The following is a 22389-nucleotide window of genomic DNA, read 5'->3' as shown; positions in this document are numbered from 1 at the left end:
AGATTTAAACCACCTGCTAATGTTTACGGAACACTCCAAGTCCCTGTATCCCTGTGAACTCATGTCCCCACCCTAGAGTGCCACAGTAATGTGCCTTTCCTCTGGATTCCATAGTAGGTCTGCATGCCTCGTCTTCATTTCATGTGTATACTAAGGCACAGCTGGAGTGGGTATGTATAGTCTACGTCGAGAAGCTCTCTGTCAGGCACATGGTTTGCAAGCATCTTCTCCAAACACGCAGTTTGCTTCTTATTTTTTGGCAGTATTTTCCAAGGGAAAAGATTTTCTCTTGGGTAAGGCCCACGGGTGCCTCTCCTTCTTCTGGATCACGCATGATTTCAGTCGTGAAGGGATGTTTGCCAACCTTGGGACACAGACTTTCACCTGTGACTTTTAATAAGATTTTTCTTTTCGGGTTTCTAGCTTCATATCTTTTTAGTTAGCTGAGGATATTGTATGAAGTCAAGAGCTCTTGGGTTTGTGTATGAATATCCTCATTCCTGCATCATTTGTTCAGAAGACCACCCTTCATTGATGTCTGTGTTGGTTCCATTTGGGGACTATCCTTTACCTGTATGCCACACTAAACTTTCTTCACTACTATTGCGCTGTCCTGATTTGTCAGTGATAGCTCTCCAGCTTTGCTGTCTTTAAACATTGTTTGGCTTTTGAAGGACCTTCCTAAATCTGTGTGAATTTTAGAATCATTTTCTATACACACACACACACACACACACACACACACACACACACAGAGCTAGGGTTTTTATTGGAATTTTGTTAATTATAAAGATCTCTAAGAACAGCCTACACCTTAACAGTATCCAGTCTTTGATCTGCAAACCTGGCATATCTCTCCATTAATTTATGGCTTTAATTTGTCTCTGACTGGTTTTGTGGTTTCTGTGGTATAAAGCTCATACACATGTTTGATTTATACATGTGTTTGACAGTTTTTAAAATGCTATTGTAGATGGGAAAAGGGCGAATATGAAAGCATCAGTATTTTGTTGCTGATATACACAGATGGGTAGTGACATACATTGACCCAGCATCCTACAATGTTGCTAATAGATTAATATTTTTAAATAGGTGGTATTATCCATGAAGAAAGACAGGTTTATTTCTGATCGTTCCAAATATTCCTAGTCAGTTCCCCACTGGTAGTGGTAGAGCCTTTGTGGAGCCTTGACTAGAGATGGTGAGCCTGTGCCCTTACTTTACTCAAGGAGAAGTGTAGTGTTCATCTTTTACCTTTAGAATGCTATAGCATCTTTTAAGAGCTCTTCAGTTGGGTTGAGGGCTTTCGGTTTTACTGGAATATTCTTTTCTTTTTATAATGGCTGTCAAATGCTTTTTCCTTTGTCTATTGAGATTATCACATGACTTTTTCCATTTTAGTTAAAATTAAGTTACTCTGATGCCATTTCTGGAATAAACTCTCCATGGTGAAGATGAAGTGTCTCTGAGACTCAGCTTGCTAAAATATTTAGACTCTGCGTCTGTCCGTGAGTGATAGTGGTCATTAGCGACCCCCATAATGTCTGTCCGGCTATAGCATCAGGAAGCCACTGTCCACACAAAATATATCGGATGTCATCTGTCCTATGTGGAAAGCGTTTGTGAAGAATTGGTATTTTGTTTAGATATTTGACAGAATTCAACAATCAACCTCTCTAGCTTTGGTTTTTCTTTGTAGTTTTTTTTTTAATTTAAACTTCTACTTTAGCTTTTCTCTGTATCTCCATTTAATTTTCCATAAACAGCCAATATATGCCATTTGTATTCCTGGATTAGTTTAGATTGGTGTGGCAAAGTGGGGCAGTGTGCTCTTATGTCTCAAGTGTGCTCTTGACACCAGAGATGTGATCATCATTGCCTGGGAACTTGTTAGACATTTATATTCTTTGAACTCACTCTGAACCTACTGACTCAGAAAACTGGAGCTGCTGCATGCTCAGGCAATTTCGTTTGAAGTACCAATGAGTAAGAACAAGTGGCCAGTCTGAACTCTACTTGGACTAGACAGGAGTGCCTGGTTCTGGACATGCCAGGAGCCTGTAGGCTAGGGCTGTAACATTCTGGAACTTCACCGTAGGGCCTCGGATGCACAGACTTGTCTCTGCCTCCCTGATGCTGGGGTTAAGGAGCACAGGAAAGAAGTCGTTCTTTTTTAGTTAAATTCCGACTGCGGTGCTTGAGGGCCACAACAGCAGGGTTGAGTAGTTGTAACAGATCGTACCGTACCGTAAAGCCAAGGGTCGTTACTAGCTAGTCCTTCACAGAAATTGTTTGCCAGCCTCTGAGCTAGTAGAGTTGGCAGAGTTGAACACGCCTTCCACCTTTGTGGGCCACACTGATAACACTCTAACAGGTGGCCGTCCTGTCTTATGATCGCAAAAGGGTAAATAATGAAGATTGGTGTTTCAGGAAGGACCGTGTTAGAGACCAGAGAGATGGCATTAATTTCCAGACATGCCAAGTGCTGTCATTAGATGCCAATTTTGTAGCAGAAGCATCTCTCAAACAGAGCTAAAGTGTGGGGGGGGGCATTTAGCTGTGTTTTTAAGCTGTTCTCCATAGGCTTTGGAAAATGACCTGTTCTATTTGGGGATGTTTGCCTGTTAAAAATGACTCTTGGGACTTTGAAGCAAAATCAAACGAGGTTCTGTCTCTATGGGAACTGTTCAGTACATGCTGTTTCCTCCAGAAGAGAGGTTTTTCCTCTAATCTGTATAATGCCTGTAATGTAGATTTCTTTTTCTTTCTTTTTTTTTTTTTTAAAGGTTATATATTGTCTCTTCAAAGACCTTCCCCTCACCAGAGAAGTCCCTGAGTCCTTTGCAGTGGTGTAGACACGTCCTAGATAACCCAACTCCTGAGATGGAAGCAGCCAGACGCTCCCTGCGCTTCAGGCTGGAGCAAGGTACTGTGAACACGCTCTTCCTCCTCCCCTCCTGGTTTGTTCCTGGTTTGGGAGTAGGCTTCAGCTGAAGAATTCTTACCTGAAGTGCAGGCTGTTGTGGCATGCAATCCTCCTGTCCTGTATTCTACACAGAATTCCGCAGTGTAGACTCTATTGAGTTTGGGAAGTACTTTTAGCCAGAGTTTTAGCTTATACTATGGAACACATTTTTTTTTTTTTTCTGTTTCAAAAACATGTCAGCAAAGGAAATGGATCTGTCTTTACTTTCTGCATTGGTAACTGGGGTATGGTGGCTCAATTCTAAGTCAGAAGTTGGACTCTGTTGAAACCCGAGGGCTAAGCTCATTGAGCTCCATCTCGTGTGCTGGTGTCATGTGTAGCTGCATGAATAACTGGAAGTGCTGAGCGCCATAAACTAGGGACCAATCCTATTGGTGTACGTAACATTAGTTAACTGGTGGACACCAGCAGATGTGGAAATATTAGCCCAGGCACAGATGCGTGCGCGTGCACACAACACGCCCCAGAGAGAGACGGACACACAGGCAAGAGGTAGATGGTAGAGACAGACAGCAGAGAGAGACAAGGAGTTGTAGGAGAACCACTAAGGAAATGAGTAGTCGGTTGTTCCTTACCTTTCTTATGTCCTCACTAACGCAAGGCTGTGATTGCTTGAACTTTTTGTCATGTTCTTTAACCTCTCGGTGTCTGTTCGCTCTCCAGAAATACCCTCTCTGCCCATGCATCTCAGATCCTATTTGAACTTGAAATCACAGGTCTCACCCTCTCCAGGATAGAGAATGGGGCATGTGAGGGATGGACAGGAGGGATCTGCACTGGTGGGATCAGGACCAGTGCTTAGGCACAATGAAGTTGTGGACACTACTTATCAAGCTCAAGGGTAATGGCTGGTTATGGGATACTTGAGTGGAAGAAAGCATAGGTAGACTTTCACCTCTTACTTTTATGACAGCCAGTACTTCATGTTGACCTGATTTAGGTCACTCACCTGTCGAGGTGATTAAGGGTGAAGTTGAGTGGTTTAGAGGATTGTTTCTGGATATCGAGGGACCAGGGTCAGAGCTGGGCTCTCTGAGATCCAGCCCATAGATGCTGTCTCAGCATGGCTAAAGGTTGATATCAACAGAAATCCAGCTTAAATGTCTGGAGAAGGTAGAATTAGGCACATGTCTCATTAACATTTTAACTATTGACTTATTGATAGCGTGTTGGAGAGGGTCATCGAAGCAAGGATGTACTGGGGTAAACAGTGCCCGTTAGTGGTGTGGTACCCTGATGTCCAGAGAATCTAGCATCTGTTCGCTCCTACTCAACACGGTGACTCATGAAGTCAGCATGTCCCCCAGAGTCTAACCCTCTAACTCAGTCAAGTAGCCCTTGATTTAAGGTCTTGCTGTGTGGACAGTTTTATGTATGAGTATGGCTTAATAATTTGAAACAAAAGTCAAATGAGATTCAAGAATTATAATACTTTAGCTCAGAGGTCAATAAGCATTTTTCTGCAAAGGATCAGGTAATAGATGACTTAAGTTTTTCAGACTACACACTCTGTGACTGTGCCCCTTAATCATCACACAAAAGCAGCTGTAGATTTACAGTTAAGTGAACAGAGCTGTCCCAATGACACTTCATTTTTGGACACAGATCTGCATTTGAAGCGTTTTTCTCTCATGAGGCATCCTCCTCTTAAATGTAAGAATGGTTCTTGGCTGAGAGAATCATGGGACAGAAGGCAGCTGGCGGGGAGGGGAACCATGGCCACAGTGTCAGCTCCAGCTTCAGCTGGCTGCCACACAAGTTGGATTACAGGGTTGAGTTTTAAGAGAAGAAACTTTTAGTAAATTTAATGTAAATCTCATTATTATTACTTTTTTGTATCTATTTTGCTTTTGTTGGCCGATGTGAAGTCACAAGGGCATGCAGTGAAATGGTGTATTTTTATTTGTGCTTTAGTATACTTGAATTTTATAGGAAGCATTTTAGGTAGAGAACTAAATCTTCAGAACCAAAATCAGTACCCGACTAAATCGAAACTTTTGCCGTGAGTCCAAATGCCTTTGTTTCAAAGATCTGTAGTCCCAATATAAGATAACTCGCCGACTTGGGCTGCAGACATAGGGTGAGGTGGCGTGTCATCGGCGTGCACATCTGCACTGTGCAAACCATAGTTTGTTTACCGGATGGTCATTGTAAAGCGACCATGTACTTCACAAAATCTCTTCAGCTTGAAAAACATTAATCATAGAGTATTTTTAAAAAGCTTCATATTTTACCTGTTTATTTCCCAGATGCACTGTTTAACAGAAGCTGTTTTTATGTTCAGGCTTTTTAAAATTCATTTATTAGATGGCTGCTGAGTTACATGATCATTAAAAGAACTTTTTTTTTTTTTTTGAGAATTCATATGTGGATACTGATTTACATTATCCCCACCTGCTTCCTCTTTCTCCCCAACTCCTTCTGTCTTCCCCTATTCCTCCTCAAATTCATGACTACTACGTTGTTACACACACATCCTGTCTCTCGCAGACTTTGGATTGTAAGGTTGTTTTTCAACCATAGCTTCCCAATCTGGCTTTTTATCGATTACAGGATACATGAATGTTTTTATGATAGGAATGCTGGCTTCTAGGCATTGCAATATTTCATATTTTCTATCCCTCCTTGTTTTTTAATTGGTCGCTAAAGATGCTTAGCTGGTTTCCTTAGTCTGTGCCATTAGTTTATTTCAGGCTCTCCGGGTAGACCCTGAGCCCGTTCCATTCTTTAGCACCAGGTCTCTCTCTCTCTGTTGCCTTCAACAGCCATCGTGGTGGAGTGTCTGCTCAGCTTTATTCTAGAACTCTCCCAGCTTCTCCTCAGATGTAAGGCCCTTCTTCCAGTCTCCCCTCTGGAGAAAAGGCAAGAGAGTTGGCGGGAGGGAAGTTCGAGACCTCAGGCAACTGGAAATGCCATGGTCTGGTCACTACCCAGCTGCTGGGCTGCTCGTGGAGTCTGTAGTTAGGTGTTTCCTAGAGGACTTAAAGGCTCCGTCCATTTGTGTCATCTTCAGGGCCGCTGCTGGAGTCACATGAATGCTGGCCTTCTTTCCTACTTATTACTTATATTCCTGCCGCTTAAAGGACCATGGGTGTTTCATGATATTAGCCTGTATTTGGTGCATGTTGAATTTATTCATTAATATCTTGGTTTTGCTCATTCAGTGTCACTTTAAGTCTGGAAACTGTAGCTGCACAAACATTTCTTGCCTTATTTCTTTATAAGCTCCCTGTCCCCTCCCATTTTCTCTATTTGTTGTGGGTCCTCCTGATGGCTGGATATTCGATCCCTAGATTTATGTCAGAGATTTCTGTGTGATTTATAATAGGCTTGGTTTTCTTTTTATATTTTTCTTGGGCATTTTAATGACTCCTCTTGCAAGTTGTTGTATGTGTTTAAGTACTTCCCATGTGTCGGGTCCCATAGTCTCTCCCTCTCTTTTATAAGGTGTCCTTGTTTGTGTTTGGAACCTAATGAGTTTCTTTTCAGATTTTAAATGTTTCTGTTAAAATTAAAGGAACATGAGTAGCCTGGGCTGGGAGGGAGTTGGAGGATCTGAGTGTTTTCCTGTGTTTCGGCACAGAACTTCCTAGCCACTGTGTACCTTGTACTCCAGACCCTTCCAGCTCCTTCACAATTCCCCTCGCTGTGGGCTCATGAAGACATTCTGGAATCAAAGCTGCCACTTAGTCTGTGTCAGTTTTTAAGATGCTGTGACCTCTAGTTGGATTCCTTCGCCCCTAGTCTTCCCTGTGAGTTGAAAGCCCTGACATGGTTTTGTAAGAAAATTAGGGATTTCTACTTAATCTTTCCTCTTGAAAAATTATTGGCTTCTAAGTAAGGCACTTTCTTTTTTTTCCTTTCCGGTCAGTGATAGCATCAGAAATGAGAAATTATGGCATGGCTCTGTGTCCCTCACGGTGCAAACACTGGAATTATGTGAGCTCTCCATATCTTAGACTTTCAGTAGCTCTAAAGCAGCCATTTTCTTTTTGTGTTTGTGTGGGTTTTATTTTAAATGACAGGTGTCAGGGAGTACTTTGAGACTAGTGTGGTTTGCAAAGGCAATTGTATCATGTCTATCACAGACAAAGGCTTTTGTATCTCTTTTTCCTGCTATCCTGTCATTACCAATAAGGCACTGCTTCTCAGAGAGCAAACATTCTAGATAAGGTATCTTCTTGTTCTTGACCTTGATGCTTTTGGGAAGAAAAGTCCTTAAAACTTCATCAGGACGTGTGGGGAGAGCATGGCCACGAGGTGCCTGAGGGTATCTAATGTGCAGGCCTCTCTTGTCTTTCCTCTGTGTGTGCTCCTTTGCCCCATACCCCTGGGGTAGCTGTCTTGCTAATGCGTAAACCACCCCAGGGATGCTAACCACCCCAGGGATGTATCTCCAGAAGGGTTTGTGGTGATCTGTCCGCACTCTCTTGGTGTTTTCCCTTTTTGAGACATGTTCTGTTTGTGTTGACCTGGAATTCACTACCTAACCAAGTTGTCCTTGAACTGGCCCTGTGCTGCAACCGTCCATGCTGAGCCTGCAGGCCCCGCTGCACACCTGTCTCCTGCATGGTTTCTCTCGGCTCATTTGGCTGCCTTCCTTCCAGGTTCTCTTCAGGGTTACTGCTCCTGGGTTCCTTCAGATCCTAACTTCTTGAAGCTGCCAAGCATGCTTCTGACAGTGCACCCTTGACTTTAATTTTGTTGAAATAATGTTGAAAGTAAAATAATTGCTATCTTAGCATCTCTAAATCTCTAGCCTATTATGATAAAGCCTAGACTGATGTATATTTGTTTTTTCTCTAGGCACTGATCACACTATGGTCTCAGGGAAATTCTGTTCTTGATTCCCTGGTTTGAAGATGGGCTGAGAAATGTTTGTTCCCTGTTTTGTTCATTTTAAAATACATGTCTTTTCTGAGTAGACAAAGGATCTGTAACTTGGTTTTCTCTTGGATTACCAATGCTTAATACAACCTTTGGCATGTTTGTGTTGACTCTTGCTTTTCTAGTTGACTAGATGCACAGAAGAAACAGTTCTCATTGAACATTTGGTGTTGTCAGTGACACCCTACTAATCAAGACAAAAGCCCACTAGTCATATGGTGGTGCTCATTAAATGTTAGCTCCATGGTTTAGGTTTAAATCTGTTTTGCTCACTGCTGTAGTCTACTCACTTAATAGAGTAGCTGCTATTGCTTAGTAGGCGTTGAATGCTAATTACTGAATGGATGAGTATGGCAGGAGGAATTTTAACTAGTGACTAGACTCAAGAGTCCTCAGTGCCTCGGTCTTACTCAACTGAGTTTCCAGTGTCTCACATGGTAGGAAGGAACATCGAAAGGTGTCACTGGACTAGTAGAAAGAGTTCATTGAATGTACATTAACTTTGAAAACTATGAAGTCATATGAACACACAGACGTTTCTACTGTGCAAATCTTCATTTTTCAGGACTTCAGCCCAACACAATGGGTTCCTTTCTGTTTGGTTATTTGTACTTCATAGATATGTCATTTCCTTCCTGGGGGGGGGGGTGGGATCTGTGTATTTTACAAATAAAGATGGCTATTTGAGGTAGGGATCTTGACCTGAAGTGTTTTTAAAGGATAGTTTATTTAAACATAGGAAATTCACAAACCTTCCTTAGCCTGTTCTTTCCCGTCTTGATTCTTCTAGGAACTATAAGTACAAGCTAGGCATCCCTAACTTGAAAGTGGTTATAAAGTGCTCTAAAATTGGGGGGAGTTTTTTGAAAGGAAAAGAAAATAGTTACAAGTAGAAAATTTCATGCTATGAATTTTATTTCATCCCACAAAATTTTTCAAAAATACTGTATATAACCACCTTTAGTCTATGTACAAAGTATTTATGAAATGAATTTTGTGTTTAGACTTGGGTCCTTCCTATCACTAAGACCATGAATTAAAAAAAAAAAAAAATTCAGGTTCTATGCATTCCAGATAAGGATACTCAACCAGTTTCTGCAAGTCTTGTCTTTTAGTCTTCTACCCTTTTGAAATGCAAATAACAGAACCACAGGGAACTTTGCTAGGTAGGGTCAACTCACTTGATAGCCAGAATTGGAATAATAATGTAGAGGTTTCGGTAAATCCATGTCATGAGACTGGGATATTAACCATATAATGATGAAAAAGCTTATCTAAGTAACTTGAAGTGCCCAATATGTGGCTCACTTAATTTGGGTCCAGTTAATAGAAGCTTACCCGACTTAAGGTGCTCGGATGTCCAGCTGAACCAGGACAGGTCACATTTGCGTGTGTGAGTGTCATTTTCACAGATAGCAATCCTCATAGTGACTGGCCGTGGGTGTGTTTTGTTGTGGCCACATCTCCTTTCCTTTAGGGTCGTGTGCTGAGAAGTGTATAGACCCTTGGCCTCTGTTGGGCTTTTTTTCTTGTATCTTTGTGTGATGCTTGCCCCCAACTCTTTTCTCAGTTGTTAGATGCTGAGTTTAGTCAGACCACAAAGAGCACTTGATGTGACCCAGTGATCTGAAGGTGGCCTTTTCATTCGTAAAACCCACACAGATTGAACAGAGCCATTAGGAGCTTATCAGGTATCTGTCGCCTGGAACCTCTCCAGTGTCTCCTTGCATGGTCCAAGATGCTATCCTTGCCAGCTCATGTTTCAACTCTTGAGGTGCTGTGTCGCTTTTGGAACACCAAATTGAAACTTAGCAAATACGAGTTCATTTTAGGTAAGCTTCCCTAAAAGATTCTTTCTTGTTGGAAAAAAATAAATTTGGAGTCATGCTAAGTATTTTGTGCAGAGAAGGGTCTCCTGCTATTTGCATATTTCTGTGTTCTGAAAATTAAAGACACATTGCCACAGCTGTGGGGTTCCATCATGTGCTTGCTTTGCTGTTAAGTTTGAAATATCCTCCATGCTTATGTGTCGGTTTGGGTGATTTAGGACAGTTAGTTACAAATACCTAAAAGACTGGGCTCCTATTCAATCCTCCACTTCAGTCCATTATATCCAGCAACCTGGATGTGTTTGCCAAATAGCCTTAGGCAACCCTTCTTTCTTTCTCTTTTGCCAATTATATGTGTGCTTATGTGGTATGTATTTTGTTCATTTCCACAAAGACTAGAAAGATAGTTATTAAAATAACCAGAAACTCATGAAAGTGAGAAGTAGTTGTTGCAGTGTATTATTGATCTTTTATTTTATTACTTGTAAAGGAAAAAATGCAGTAGTTCCCCCAAAGCAGCGAGTGTGCGTGCGTGCATGCATGCGTGTGCGTATTAGAGGTTGAACCTAGGTCTGGTGTGTACTAAGCTTGTGCTGCATGAGTGATTCCTGTGTCCAAGTCCCCACATGGTTTTACTATTTATACCACTGGTGATGGGTAAAGTTGACTCTATAAAGATGAGATCAGTTGTGGTGTTTAGTCTTGCCTAATTCTGGGGCTTCTGACATGTACAGTTACATGTAGGAACTCTAGGATCTCCTTTAGGAAATGCAGACTTGGGAGCTGGTTAGAATACTATCAGCTGCAGGTGTGGTGCTACATGCTGATAGGAAGAGAAGCTCAGGGCCTGGTGTTTGGACTTGCCAAACTCATTCTGGGGACAGATGATGCAGGTACCGGCTCTTGTTGTATTTCTTCCCTCCTCAGAACATTATGAATAGAAGAGCCAATGAGATGGTGTAGGTGGGAAAGGTGGGAACTTAAGTTCCGTGTCTGGACTCGGGTGGTGAAGAGAGAACCTGTCCTCAGGAGTTTTCCCCTGACCTCCACATGGTGCACCGTGGCCCGTGACCTCCCCCTGTACCCTGGTCAATAAAATGAATGGAATTTAACAGTGAGGCTAACAGAAAACCTTGACCTCAGGATCAGGGATGGCTTTCCCGAGGGTGTGGCCTGCCAGAAGAGATGTGAGAACCCGTGAGGTCTTCAGCAGCTGACCCTAGAAACCCAGGCCAGGGCGGACGGTTAGCCTGGCCGTAGGAGACAGAGAAAGCTCCTGAAATAAGTGGTTGTAAACAAATCTGGGATTATGCTGGGCTTTAGAGCAGGTAAGGATCCCTAAGATGGTTGGGAAGCCCTTAGGAGTTGGAAGGAAAGGAGGGGTAGAGCTGACCAGGAAAGCCACAGGGTGTTTTCAGACTTGTGTTAGGAGGCGACACACTTTCTTGTTCTTTTTAAGGTGAAGGTGAAATAAAATCAAACAAGACATCGAGCGGCTGCCAGGCTGTGGATGTTCTTCCAACACAGGATTGACAGACACCTTACACCTGTGTCCTCTTCCACCTTGTGAATGTTAGGAAAAGCCCCATGGACTTCTGTCTCAAAGCAGCAGGGGCGCTTTCTACACCTTCCTGTTCCCATGTTTATCAGGTCATGGGGTGCGGTGAGGAAACCAGGCTACTCAGGGTTGCCAGGGAAGAGTGGATCAGATAGGCTGCAGAGGGGATGCTGCCCCTCCAGGGGGCTTGCGTAGAGAGGAGCCAGCTGAATGAAGACACATACTGAAGACCCTGTTTTGTTTTTGTTTTCTCCTTCAGTTTACAAGAGTGAAATTGAGAGAATACAACCTTCTCCCTGGTGTTAAAGTTATTTTATTGTCAGATATTTTCAGTATGTCTGTGAGCATTTCTGAAGGCTTGTAAAGAAACAGCATGGTCACTAAGGGCCTTTGTCCTGGAGGGGATCATATGGAAAGACTTCTGTCCAGTGGTTTTGGGGTGTAGATCAAAATACTATGATCTGAATAGATGTTTTGGCAATTGTGGCATAATAAAAAGTGTTAAAAGAGATGATAGTATCTGTAAGTATTGAAAGAGGTAATAATAATAATACTTGTGCCTTACTGTTCTCAGATGAGGTTCCCACTGGCAGTAAAGGCCATGTGGCTGGTCTCCTCTGTGTGGCTTGAGTGGAGGCCCAGCTTCTTGTTAGGCAGGACATGTATAACCCTGGCCTTGCTTTCCTTTCCCTCTCAGGATTGTGACAATGAACAACATTGTTGGACTCACTTGGGGACCCTGTGGTTTTTGAGGAAATTATCTTTCATTAAAATATGGTGTCTAGAGCACTGGTTTCTGTCTTAGTTCTATTGCTGTGAAGAGATACTGTGACTATGGCAACTCTCATGAAGGAAAGCACCTAATTAGGCATGCTTACAGTTTCAGAGGTTTAGTTCATTGTCGTCATGGCGGGCAGCCTCGTGGCATATAGGCAGATATGGTACTGGAGGAGCCGAGAGCTCTACATCTGGATCCCAAGTCAGCACAGAGAGAGCCCGGGGGACTGGCTCGGCCTTTGGAAACCTCAAAGCCCTCTCCCACTGATGCATACCCCCAGTCCTTCTCAAGTAGTGCCCTTCCCTGATGACTAAGCCTTCGAATATATGAGCCTGTGGTGGACATTTTTATTCAAACTGTCACCATTTCCCTAAGGTAGATTTTGAGCCAATACGTGTTTGACTGCAAACTTCTGGTGGCTCACACACAGTTCAGTACTTTGTTTCTGATGTGTAAACATCTGAAGAAACCAAAACATCTATGACATTGCCTGGATAACTTACCAGTTTAAGAAGGCTCTACATTTAACTCACAAAGAAGGGAAAAGGGAAAATTCCTAGAGGTTCTTTCTTCACCTACTTTTTAGAACGTTTTCCCCAGAAGATACTGTTACAACTCTATCTTTCTGTTTATGAACTGCGTTATAGTGTGATAATATGCATGGTCCACTTCCGTACTGTACACCATGGTCTTATCACCATCCTACAAACTTGTTCTCCCTCCCCCACCCCAAACAAGATCACATTAGCTTGCGGATACTGATGTAGTTTGCTCAAGTCTAGCCCATGGCAAGATGGAGCTGGAACTCAGGTGTCCAGATTCTATTTCTGTGTCCATTTAGTCCTTTGTTGATCTTTATCACAATATGTTATGGGAAAATGTAGTAAAGAATTCTAGCTGGGTGTGGTGCTGTATGTGTCTAATTTCAGCACATGGAGGCTGGAGTGGGAGGATTTGAATTCAAGGCCAGCTTGAGCTACATCATGAATCTGAGAGGAGTTTGGGCTGTGTGGAGAGCCCCTGAATCAGAACACCTTTTTGTTTTTGTTTTCTCTTTTCACCAGCCCTAATTGTTTTTCTATTATTTTTATTGTTTAAAACAATATTTTAAGCTGGGCACTGGTAGCACACGCCTTTAATCCCAGCACTTGGGATGCAAAGGCAGGCGGATCTCTGAGTTTGAGGCCAGCTTGGTCTACAGAACTAGTTCAGGGCAGGTTCCAAAACAATACACAGAAACTCTGTCTCAAAAAACAAATGAAACAAAACTAAATTTAAATTGAAATGTTTGATCATCCTCTCCTCACTTCCAGTCCTTCTAGATCTTCACCTCCCTCTCACTCAACTTAAATTCTCAAAAAAAAAAAAAAAAAAAAAAAAAAAGGGACAAAAACCTGATATAATAACAAAATTCCCACCACCCAAAAAAGAAATAAACAATCAAATTGTAATCCAAAGAAAGCACACAAAATAACTTTGGAGTTATGTTGTTGTTGGTCAGCTACTCCTGAACATGAGGCTTGCCGTGGAATGGTTGATAAAATGAGTGTCTCTCTATTGGAGAAAACTGATTTTTTCCCTCTTCCAGAAGGTGACAGTTCAGTTGTTAACCTTTTACCCCAGTGGCTAGGTATTCATTCATTCATTCATTCATTCATTCATTCATTCATTTTTTAAGATATAAGTAAAAACTATCACTTAAGTTGGACAAAACAACAGAAGGACAAGAACCTAGGAGAAGGCACAAGAATGAGGTCCACTCGTTCACACATTCAGGAATCCCCTAAGACCTCTAAACTGGAAGGCGAGCAAAAAGGACCTGGTGCAGATCCATGCCGGCCCTGTGTACGCTGTTCAGCTGAGTTCCGATCGCTTTGCTCGGTTGATTTAGACGGCCTTGTTTTCTTGGTGTCCTTCATCCCCTCTGGCTTTTACACTTTCTACCTCTTCTGCACGGTTCCCTGAGCTCTGAGAGAGGGATTTGATCGGAGACATCTCATTTAGGGCTGAGTGTTTTTAAGGTCTTTTAAGCTCTGCATATTGTCTAACTGCGGGTGTTTGTTACCATTTGCTTCAGAAGAAGCTTCTCTGATGATGGCTGAACATGGCCTGGATCTATGGGTATACAAGAATGTCATTAAGAGTCATTTCGTCACTACATTTTTTTTTCGTTTTTATACCAGTATTATTTGGTTCTTTCCCTAGGTCTCTGAGCTGTCTATTCTCTGGTTCTTGGTTACTCACACAGTATTGGGTATGGGTTCTATCTGGTGGAGTGGGCCTTAAGTCTAATCAGTTACTGGCTGGCTACTTACACAAGCTTTGTGCCACTATTACCGTAGTGAATTTTGCAGGTAGGACACAACCATGTGGATAAAGGGTTGGTGGTTGGCCTTGGTGGTTATGTTTCTGTTTTGATAGCTGGTAGAATACTGTCTTATACCAAAGACACTGGAACATAGCATAGACTTAATGTCTGTGTTCAATGTTGCCTAGGGGTTGTCTTCTGCAATGTGGCCTTGCTATCAGTTGGTAGAGAGCAGCGTATCCAATAGTCTGCTTGTTTGGAGATTTCCCATTGGGGGTTCCCTGTGGTCAGTGACTCAATTAGTTGTAACCCAATCACAGCATTTGAAGCTTCATTTCATGACAAGAGATGGCCAGTTGGGACTCTGTCTCCCCCATTATTAGGTGGTTTCATTTAGATTGCCTTCATTGGTGTAGATATTTAAGGGAGTGTCTTAGTTTGGATTTCTGTTGCTGGGATGCATCTCTGTGACCAAAAAGTTTGGGAGGAAAGGATTTGTCTTACTCTAACACATTGTGGTCTGCCATTGAAGGAAGCCAGGATGGGAACTCAAATAAGACAGGAACCTGGAGGCAGGAGCTGATGCAGAGGCCATGGAAAGGTGCTCTTTACTGTCTTTCATGGCCTGCTTTCCTATAGAACCCAGGACGACCAGCCTAGGGGCAGCTCTACCCACATTGGACTGAGCCCTCCCACATCAATCACTAATTGGGAATATGCCCTACAGGCTTGCCTGCAGTCTGATCTTGTGGCGGTATATCGTGGATAAATAAGAATCTGGGAAAGCAAATAGGCTGGCTGATAGGTGTTCATTCAGGGCAAAATCACTTACAACAGAAACAATGAGCACCAGCAGGTTCCCGTCCCAGGGATGCCTCTGAAGGCTATTTATCTCCAACCAGGAAACAGAGTGCTGGGGTCTCTAACCCCAGACCTAGTTCCCCCAGGTCATGCCCACACCTGTCCCCACCCCAATGGGCTCATGCGGGCGGGGTGGATATCTCACTCCAGAGGTATTTTCTCAACTGAGGCTCCTTTCCCTCAGAAGCGTGTGTCAAGTTGACGTAATGGTAACCAGCACAGGGAGCTTACACTAGGTTTCCAGACTACCCCTCAGACTCCTGCTAATGTTAGCCGTCTTTCTTTCCCCACATTCCTCCCCTTTTCAGCCTCACCATTCGTATCTTCCTATCCCATTTCCCTCTCCTAGCAAGATCCATCTGCTCTCTCCAGTCCTTTAAACCTAACCTCTGTAGTTGTATGAATTGTACCTTGGTAATCATTGGCTTCACAGCTAATATGCACATATAAGTGAATACATACCATATTTTTCTCTCTTGGTCTGGGATACCTCATTCAGAATGATTTATTTTTTTACTTCTATTTGCCTGCAAATTTTACGACATTTTTTTTTTTTTTGATGGCTGAGTTATACATCATTGTGTAAATGTACCACATTTTCTTTATCCATTCTTCGGTTGAGGGACATCTAGGTCCTTTTCAGTTTCTAGCATCAGTAAACAAGTGTCTCTGTGATGGGATGATGTATCCTTTATGTTATCTGATCTTGATTTCAGTTTGGTAAGTGATATGTATGGAGAAAATTACTCATGTCTTTAGGTTTTTGAATTTGGTAGAATACAGGATTTTAAAATATGTCCTCATGATTCTCTGGATTCCCTTGGTATTTGTTGCCATACCCCCCTTTGATTTCTGGCTTTGTTAATTTAGATATTCTTTTTCTGCCTTTTAGTTATTGTGCAGAAAGGTTTGTCTATCTTGTTTTGTTTGTTGGTTGGTTAGTTTGTTTTGTTTTCTCAAAGAACCAACCCTTTGTTTTATTGATTCTCTGTAGTTTTTCTTTTGTTTCTATTGTACTTGTTTTCAGCCCTGAATTTGACTTTTTGCCATCTACTCCTTTTGTGTGTGATTTTTTCCTTTTTCTAGAGCTTCTCTGTGTGGTTAGCCGTTTCTCTTATTTTCTGTGGTGGCTATTCCAGACTGTTACTAAAGGTTAAGGGTATAATCAGCGGTGTTGTACTTGCTTAGCTATGCAAGGCCCGCTGGTCCATTCCATTCTGTGAACACACTGATGTTTTTACTCTGAAACACTGTCCTCTTTTCCCTGTTTCCTTAGCTTCTCATAGCCCAAACCACATTTCTCCTTCCTTTTGTAGCCATGCTCTCTTTAAAGATTCTATTCTTCATCTCCCATCTGTTGGATCTGTTAGCACTAATTTCTCCGTCTTTCTCTGTAATTTGTATTCACTAGGGTCGGAGTTGCCCAGGCTGGTAGCCTTTTTCATGGTCCTCTTCTACAGGACTCCTCTGTGACATTAAAGAAAAAACCAATAGCTCCCACATCACCATTCTTGACTAGCCTTTTGTGTCTTTTTATCTTATACCTATCTTTGCTTCAAGCCCCTTGCATCCTTCAAGATGACATTTCTTGGTTTCCTGGACTTGTTCTCCATATATCTACTCTCTAACCCTCCCCCTTCGCTCTGTAGCCCAGGATGGACTGGAACTGGGGATAATCCTTCTGCCGTAGCCTCTCAAGTTCTTGGATTATAGGCCACCATCTTGTCTTCATATATATTCATTGTTCTTCCCTTACATCCCTGGTCTTTCCCCATGCCACTCTTCTCCCGTGAGTTCATTCTTGGCTATGGTTTCTCCTTTACCCCGCACCTGCTTGCTGGACTGTCCTGTACCTGTCTTCTGTCCTTTCCTGAATTCTAGCTCGGTACTGGGCACCAACACGTGGGCCTGTCCAGTGGCCATCTCAGTTCAACTCAGCGTGGTCTTCGACTTGGGCATGCCTCTCTCGTGTTCTTTGTTTCAGTGGTTGATGTGACGGTTTCCTTCCTTGCTCCACTCCCAAATCCACTGGGTAGTAAATGTCTCCACCTCATCTCAGACACACCTCATTGCACCCATTCTGACCAGGTGCTCTGAGCATGCATTAGTGAGGACTAAGTCTGTCTAAATCTGCTGGGGAAGCCTCTTTAGTTGTTCCTCCAGTCAGTAGTCTATGCGTCCTCATTTCGTCCATCTGTACCGCTATCGTCTACAATCCGTTGAAGCTGTTTCCTTTCCAGAGTCGTCTTACTGTAAGGCACATAGAGTGTATGAGACACCATCCCCAATCCTAGCAGTCAGTGCCTTTATTTAGGCCCAGCTCATCTCACGTACCCTTGGCCCTGGCATAAACATTTGTCACTCCAGGCTGGATACTTCTTTCTCCCCTCTGCACGTTTGCTGGTGCTTTCTCGTTCTTGAATGGCACTTTGACACACAAAGATTCCGCCCCTGCCATGGCCTCTTAAAGTCACATCCTCTGTCGGAACGCTCCTCAGTGTCGGGACTTTGTTCTGGGCATACTACTCACTGAGCATCACCCAGCTTCCTGTGTTGCTTTGTCCCTGCTTGCACGCCTCTCTCCTGTAATAGCCACGCCTCTCTCCTGTAATAGCCACGCCCCTCTCCTGTAATAGCCACGCCCCTCTCCTGTAATAGCCACGCCCCTCTCCTGTAATAGCCACGCCCCTCTCCTGTAATAGCCACGCCTCTCTCCTGTAATAGCCACGCCCCTCTCCTGTAATAGCCACGCCCCTCTCCTGTAATAGCCACGCCCCTCTCCTGTAATAGCCACGCCCCTCTCCTGTAATAGCCACGCCCCTCTCCTGTAATAGCCACGCCCCTCTCCTGTAATAGCCACGCCCCTCTCCTGTAATAGCCACGCCCCTCTCCTGTAATAGCCACGCCCCTCTCCTGTAATAGCCACGCCCCTCTCCTGTAATAGCCACGCCCCTCTCCTGTAATAGCCACGCCTCTCTCCTGTAATAGCCGCTATTTAGGAGTAAGAATGGGAGGAGGGGTGAACATCCCCCATATTTTACTCATTTCAGTGTCCATGAGATAGTGGGTGCCCACACAAGTGGAGGGAGAAATGACTTTTCAAAAGCAGGCGGGAACGTAGGGCCAAGCATCTTTCCCAGCTTGAGCAGGGAGTGTGGAGCAGGAAGAGTCTGAAGTGATTTTTATGAGAAAGATCCAGCAGCCGCTAGAAACTGACCTGTGTTGGCTTCTGTTGGTTTCTGTATCTTTTGGAAAATGCTGAATGACTCTGAATGTGTCTTATAAGTATTAATGGTCTGTATTTTGCAGGCTCCCTCCCTCTCCCCCTCCCTCACACAGGACTCTGCTTATAAAGACTGACATGACTGTTGGCCAGCTCCGCAAGGCAAAACCACAGGAAATGACAGTGATCATACATACAGCTATTTGAGAAGAAGGGCTATGAGCAAAAGACAGAAGACCACGACTTTCTTAGAAAAATGAAACTGTGTGAGAAGTTCAAAGTCTGAAGAGCCGCCCCTGGGCTGCTCTGGAATGTCTCTATTTACAAAGCATGATCCTACCTTCTGGAGTGAGCCTGACTCTAGGGCACTTGCTGTCTCTGAGGGGTGAATAGGAGCTGCATTAGGCGTTGTCTGCATGCTGCAGTGTTAGTGTAGTGAGAAGGTGGAAAGGGCATGTCTATCAGGCTAGCCTCACAGAGGAGGGAAGTACTGTGCGGCGCCCTTGGGAAGAACAAAGCTCTGTCCTCAGGGCTTCTCACCTGATTAAACTGCTCTGGTGTGTGTGTGTGTGTGTGTGTGTGTGTGTGTGTGTGTGTGTGTATCCTTCTAACTGGGTTGAAGCTCTGAACTTGTCCAGAGTTTAGAAGATGTTGACTTTTCTGGATTGAGGAAGCTGCCTTGCCCTTTTGTGTGCTTTACTGGCTTATGTTTTCATTTTAGCTTTGCAACCCAGAAGTCTTCATAGTTAGACAGAGATCCCTGTGTAGCTAATTTCTACAGCCACATGTTCTCACCATTAGTAATATAACAATCATTAGCTGTGAGTCACAAGATTAATACCAATTAAGTTCAGTAGTTGTTTATGAGTACAGGGGAAATATTCTACAGGCATTTTCTTTTTCACTGAACCACAGCTGACTTAATGTCTTGTTCTACTCACCTTTGTCTTCAAAGACATACGTTGAGTACTGTTATTTGAAGTTTAAGGAATTGGATAAAATGGTGTAGCTGTCAAACTAGGAGTGGTAAGGTAGTTTTAAAGTCAATAGATATTAGTCGGTTTACCATGTTTAGCATTATTAGAGTGTGCTATCTTCTACTCAGTTCCCAAATGTTGTAGAAGCTTCTAGAGAGCTTTATCTCCACATTAGTAGAGGGATGAAAATAGTTGTCTAGAGAATATTTGACAGCATTATTTGTTTTCCTTACTTTGTTGTTCACGTGTAGAGTGGGGGTAGTTATATGCCATGCAGAGCTGGAGTTGGGGTGGCTGGGTCCCTGGCGTGGGTGCTGTCAGTCAGGCTCAGGCCCTCAGGAAGAGCAGCTCCTGCACTTTCTCTCCAGCCTTGGATTTCTTGGTTTTTGAACCCCAGTTCACTGTAGAACTGACCTCTTGAGGGTTATCGATGACATTTTAATTAGATCAGCTTTTTCTTTCATGTGAATTAGGCCACATTCATTCTTCAGTTTGATTTCGATAACGTGCACAGACATACATTCAGTAAAATCTGAATATTCTCTGTACTACTTGTGTGTTTGAGCAAAGCTGAGTGCTGGGAACTTCTCTCTCGTCCACGCAGTAATTGTTGGGAGGTGGTGGTGGTCGTGGGATTAAAACCCTGTAAGTTCTTTCTGAAAGCGACAGCTGTCCACTGTCGTCCTGTGATTACCCTGGCACCATTGCTGGAGGGCCTACCTAGGCTTTTCCCTTACAGTTATGTACAATAAGGTATAAAAATAATTTCACAAATATCCACTTACGTTCGAAAACTTTGAAGATGTGCAGAAAATGAACAGAGGACTGAGCACGTTGCCCTTTCCCCCCCAAAGGGTTTAAGTTAAATGAACAGCACAACCCGTGTCCTCCCCATTTTTCCTCACAGCTAAGTCTTTGCTTAGAGTAGGAAGGAGTAAAGGAAAATTGTAGAGGTAAGATTGTCTTTCTCCTCTAGGGGTCATTTTGGGCATCTTAGTATGCAGCACATTAACATGTCCATAGTAAGGCAGTGAGCTGTGCTCCTGGGTATGGTGGCAGACATCTGTAATCCCAGCCCCTTGCCATACAGGCAGGCCCAGGAGTTAGTTCAAGGCCAGCCTCAGCTACACAGTGTGTGGCCAGTATGTGCTGTCTCAAAAGAACAAACAAAAACAAATCCCAGAGTAAACAAGTCAGAAAAATTAATGGGATAGAGACACGAACCGCCCCTTTAAATGCCCCGTTTTGTTTAGTTATTTATTAGAGTTGTCTGTTGCGGTTCTTTAGCTCTGCAGAGAGCAATGGGGAGGAAATGGCCCTTCTGTCTGCCTCTTGGTCCCTTTCCCTATCCTCCCCACAGCCTTGGGCACTAAGAGAGCTGTTTCCTGAGGTTGCCTCTACAATAATTCTACTCCCTCTCTCCAGACGCCAACTGCTTGCCGAAGGACAATATAGAATGTTCTTTCTTGTAATAGATACTATGTGTGTTCTTAGCTGGGAGCTTGCTGTCATAGCCACACTAACTGTGCCATTGTGCAGGGAAGCTGGGTCACTGTAGTTTTATTGTGCAGAATAGCAAGTGCTGTTTACTTGTGATGTGTTGTCCCCCCGCATCTGTGGGTGAGAACACAAAGTCATTGTAATTTTCCTGGCGAGCAGTCATACTCACATAAAATACCATTGTCTGTTAAGCAAGTTAGCAGTCACAAAGGACTATTGACTTTGTGTTTTCAATATAGAATTTGTAATGGCAGGAACCCCGTAATAGAGACTGAAGATGTAAGGACAGCTACCTAGTGTGTGCGGCACATATTCACTGCAGTTTTGCCGTATATTGGGCATCAAGTCACAGCCAAGGTACTTAGGGTCCGTGTGTGCTCTGGCTCAAGAGTGAGAACTGCTAAGACGCAGACACTCAGGTTGAATAAGGGACACGCAGGACCCGTGTCAGTTAGGATCAGGACCTCACGACGCCATCTCTCTGGCAACCGGAGGATTCTGAATGTTATTGTGGACATAGCTGCTTTGTTGGCTTTTTTTTCTTTTTTCTTTTTTTAACCAATATAGGAAATAAATACATAATCGAAGCAGTACACATATGTAAAGACTCCGGACTGAAGGGAGACGAGTCTGCTCTTATTAACGGCCTTGGTGGGATTTTCAAGGATCTGCAGAGTCCTGGTTTTACCGCTCACGGTTTGCTTGACTGTCCACATCCGCCGTTTTCTCCCATCCCATGGGGCCATTTTGAGCGCTCTTTAGCAGTGGCTGAGTGGGTGCTCATTGGTTGTCGCCTGAGGGAGACCCTGGGAATGCTTTTCAGAGTTTCTTTCCACTTTCTCCGATATTTGACTGACTGTCTCTCCCTCCTGCTTGCAGTGTCTAAGCGATTGCCTCCGGGGAAAGTCCAGTTTGACCGCCTTAGTGGTTTGCCTGCTCTGAGGACTCGGGCATGCCTGAGACTCACTAAAGCCTTCATGCACTTAAAATTAACAGGGAGGAGGTAATTTTGAGGGAAAGAAACCAATTAGGATATGTTATGTGTTTCTTTATGACTTTCATTTCATATCAAAATAGTATTACAATATTAATCTGATAGTCTGCCTTTAGAAATTATACGCACAATATTTGTTCTCTGCAGAAAATCTGCAGACTCTTGTTAAGAGAAAGGCAGTCACGGGTAGTCCTTAACTCTGCCATCTAAATTAGCTGTCATGATGTTTCAGTGGGGACAGCTTTCCACAGGTGTGTGTCACTTCTCCCAGTGTGGAAACACAATAGGCCCTACGAGTTTGTCTTGCAATCCAAATCCAAACTTCTATATAAAATTAAAAGAACAGATTCATTGATTTTCTTTTTAATGAGTGTTTTTTTTTGTTTGTTTGTTTTGTTTTTTGTTTTCCTTGCATGTGAGTATGTGTTCCATCTATTTTCCTGGTGCTCATGGAGTTCAGAAACTCTTTCCCAAGAACTGGGGTTCTG

General features: G+C 43.3%; 1 protein-coding gene across 1 annotated transcript in view; it reads left to right on the top strand.

Annotated features, from left to right (window-relative positions):
* The window catches only part of Slain1 (SLAIN motif family member 1), a 49223-nt gene that overhangs the window by 3425 nt on the left and 23409 nt on the right, over positions 1-22389 (top strand). The window contains exon 2 of the mRNA XM_051195256.1: positions 2787-2926. Coding sequence (XP_051051213.1) covers positions 2787-2926 — 140 coding nt within the window. The remainder of the gene's footprint in view (positions 1-2786; positions 2927-22389) is intronic.

This window comes from Phodopus roborovskii, unplaced genomic scaffold (genome assembly GCF_943737965.1).
Source record: "Phodopus roborovskii unplaced genomic scaffold, PHOROB, whole genome shotgun sequence".
Taxonomy (NCBI): Eukaryota; Metazoa; Chordata; class Mammalia; order Rodentia; family Cricetidae; genus Phodopus; species Phodopus roborovskii.
The sequence above is the reverse complement of the archived record's forward strand: the minus strand, read 5'-3'. Positions and strand labels throughout refer to the sequence as shown.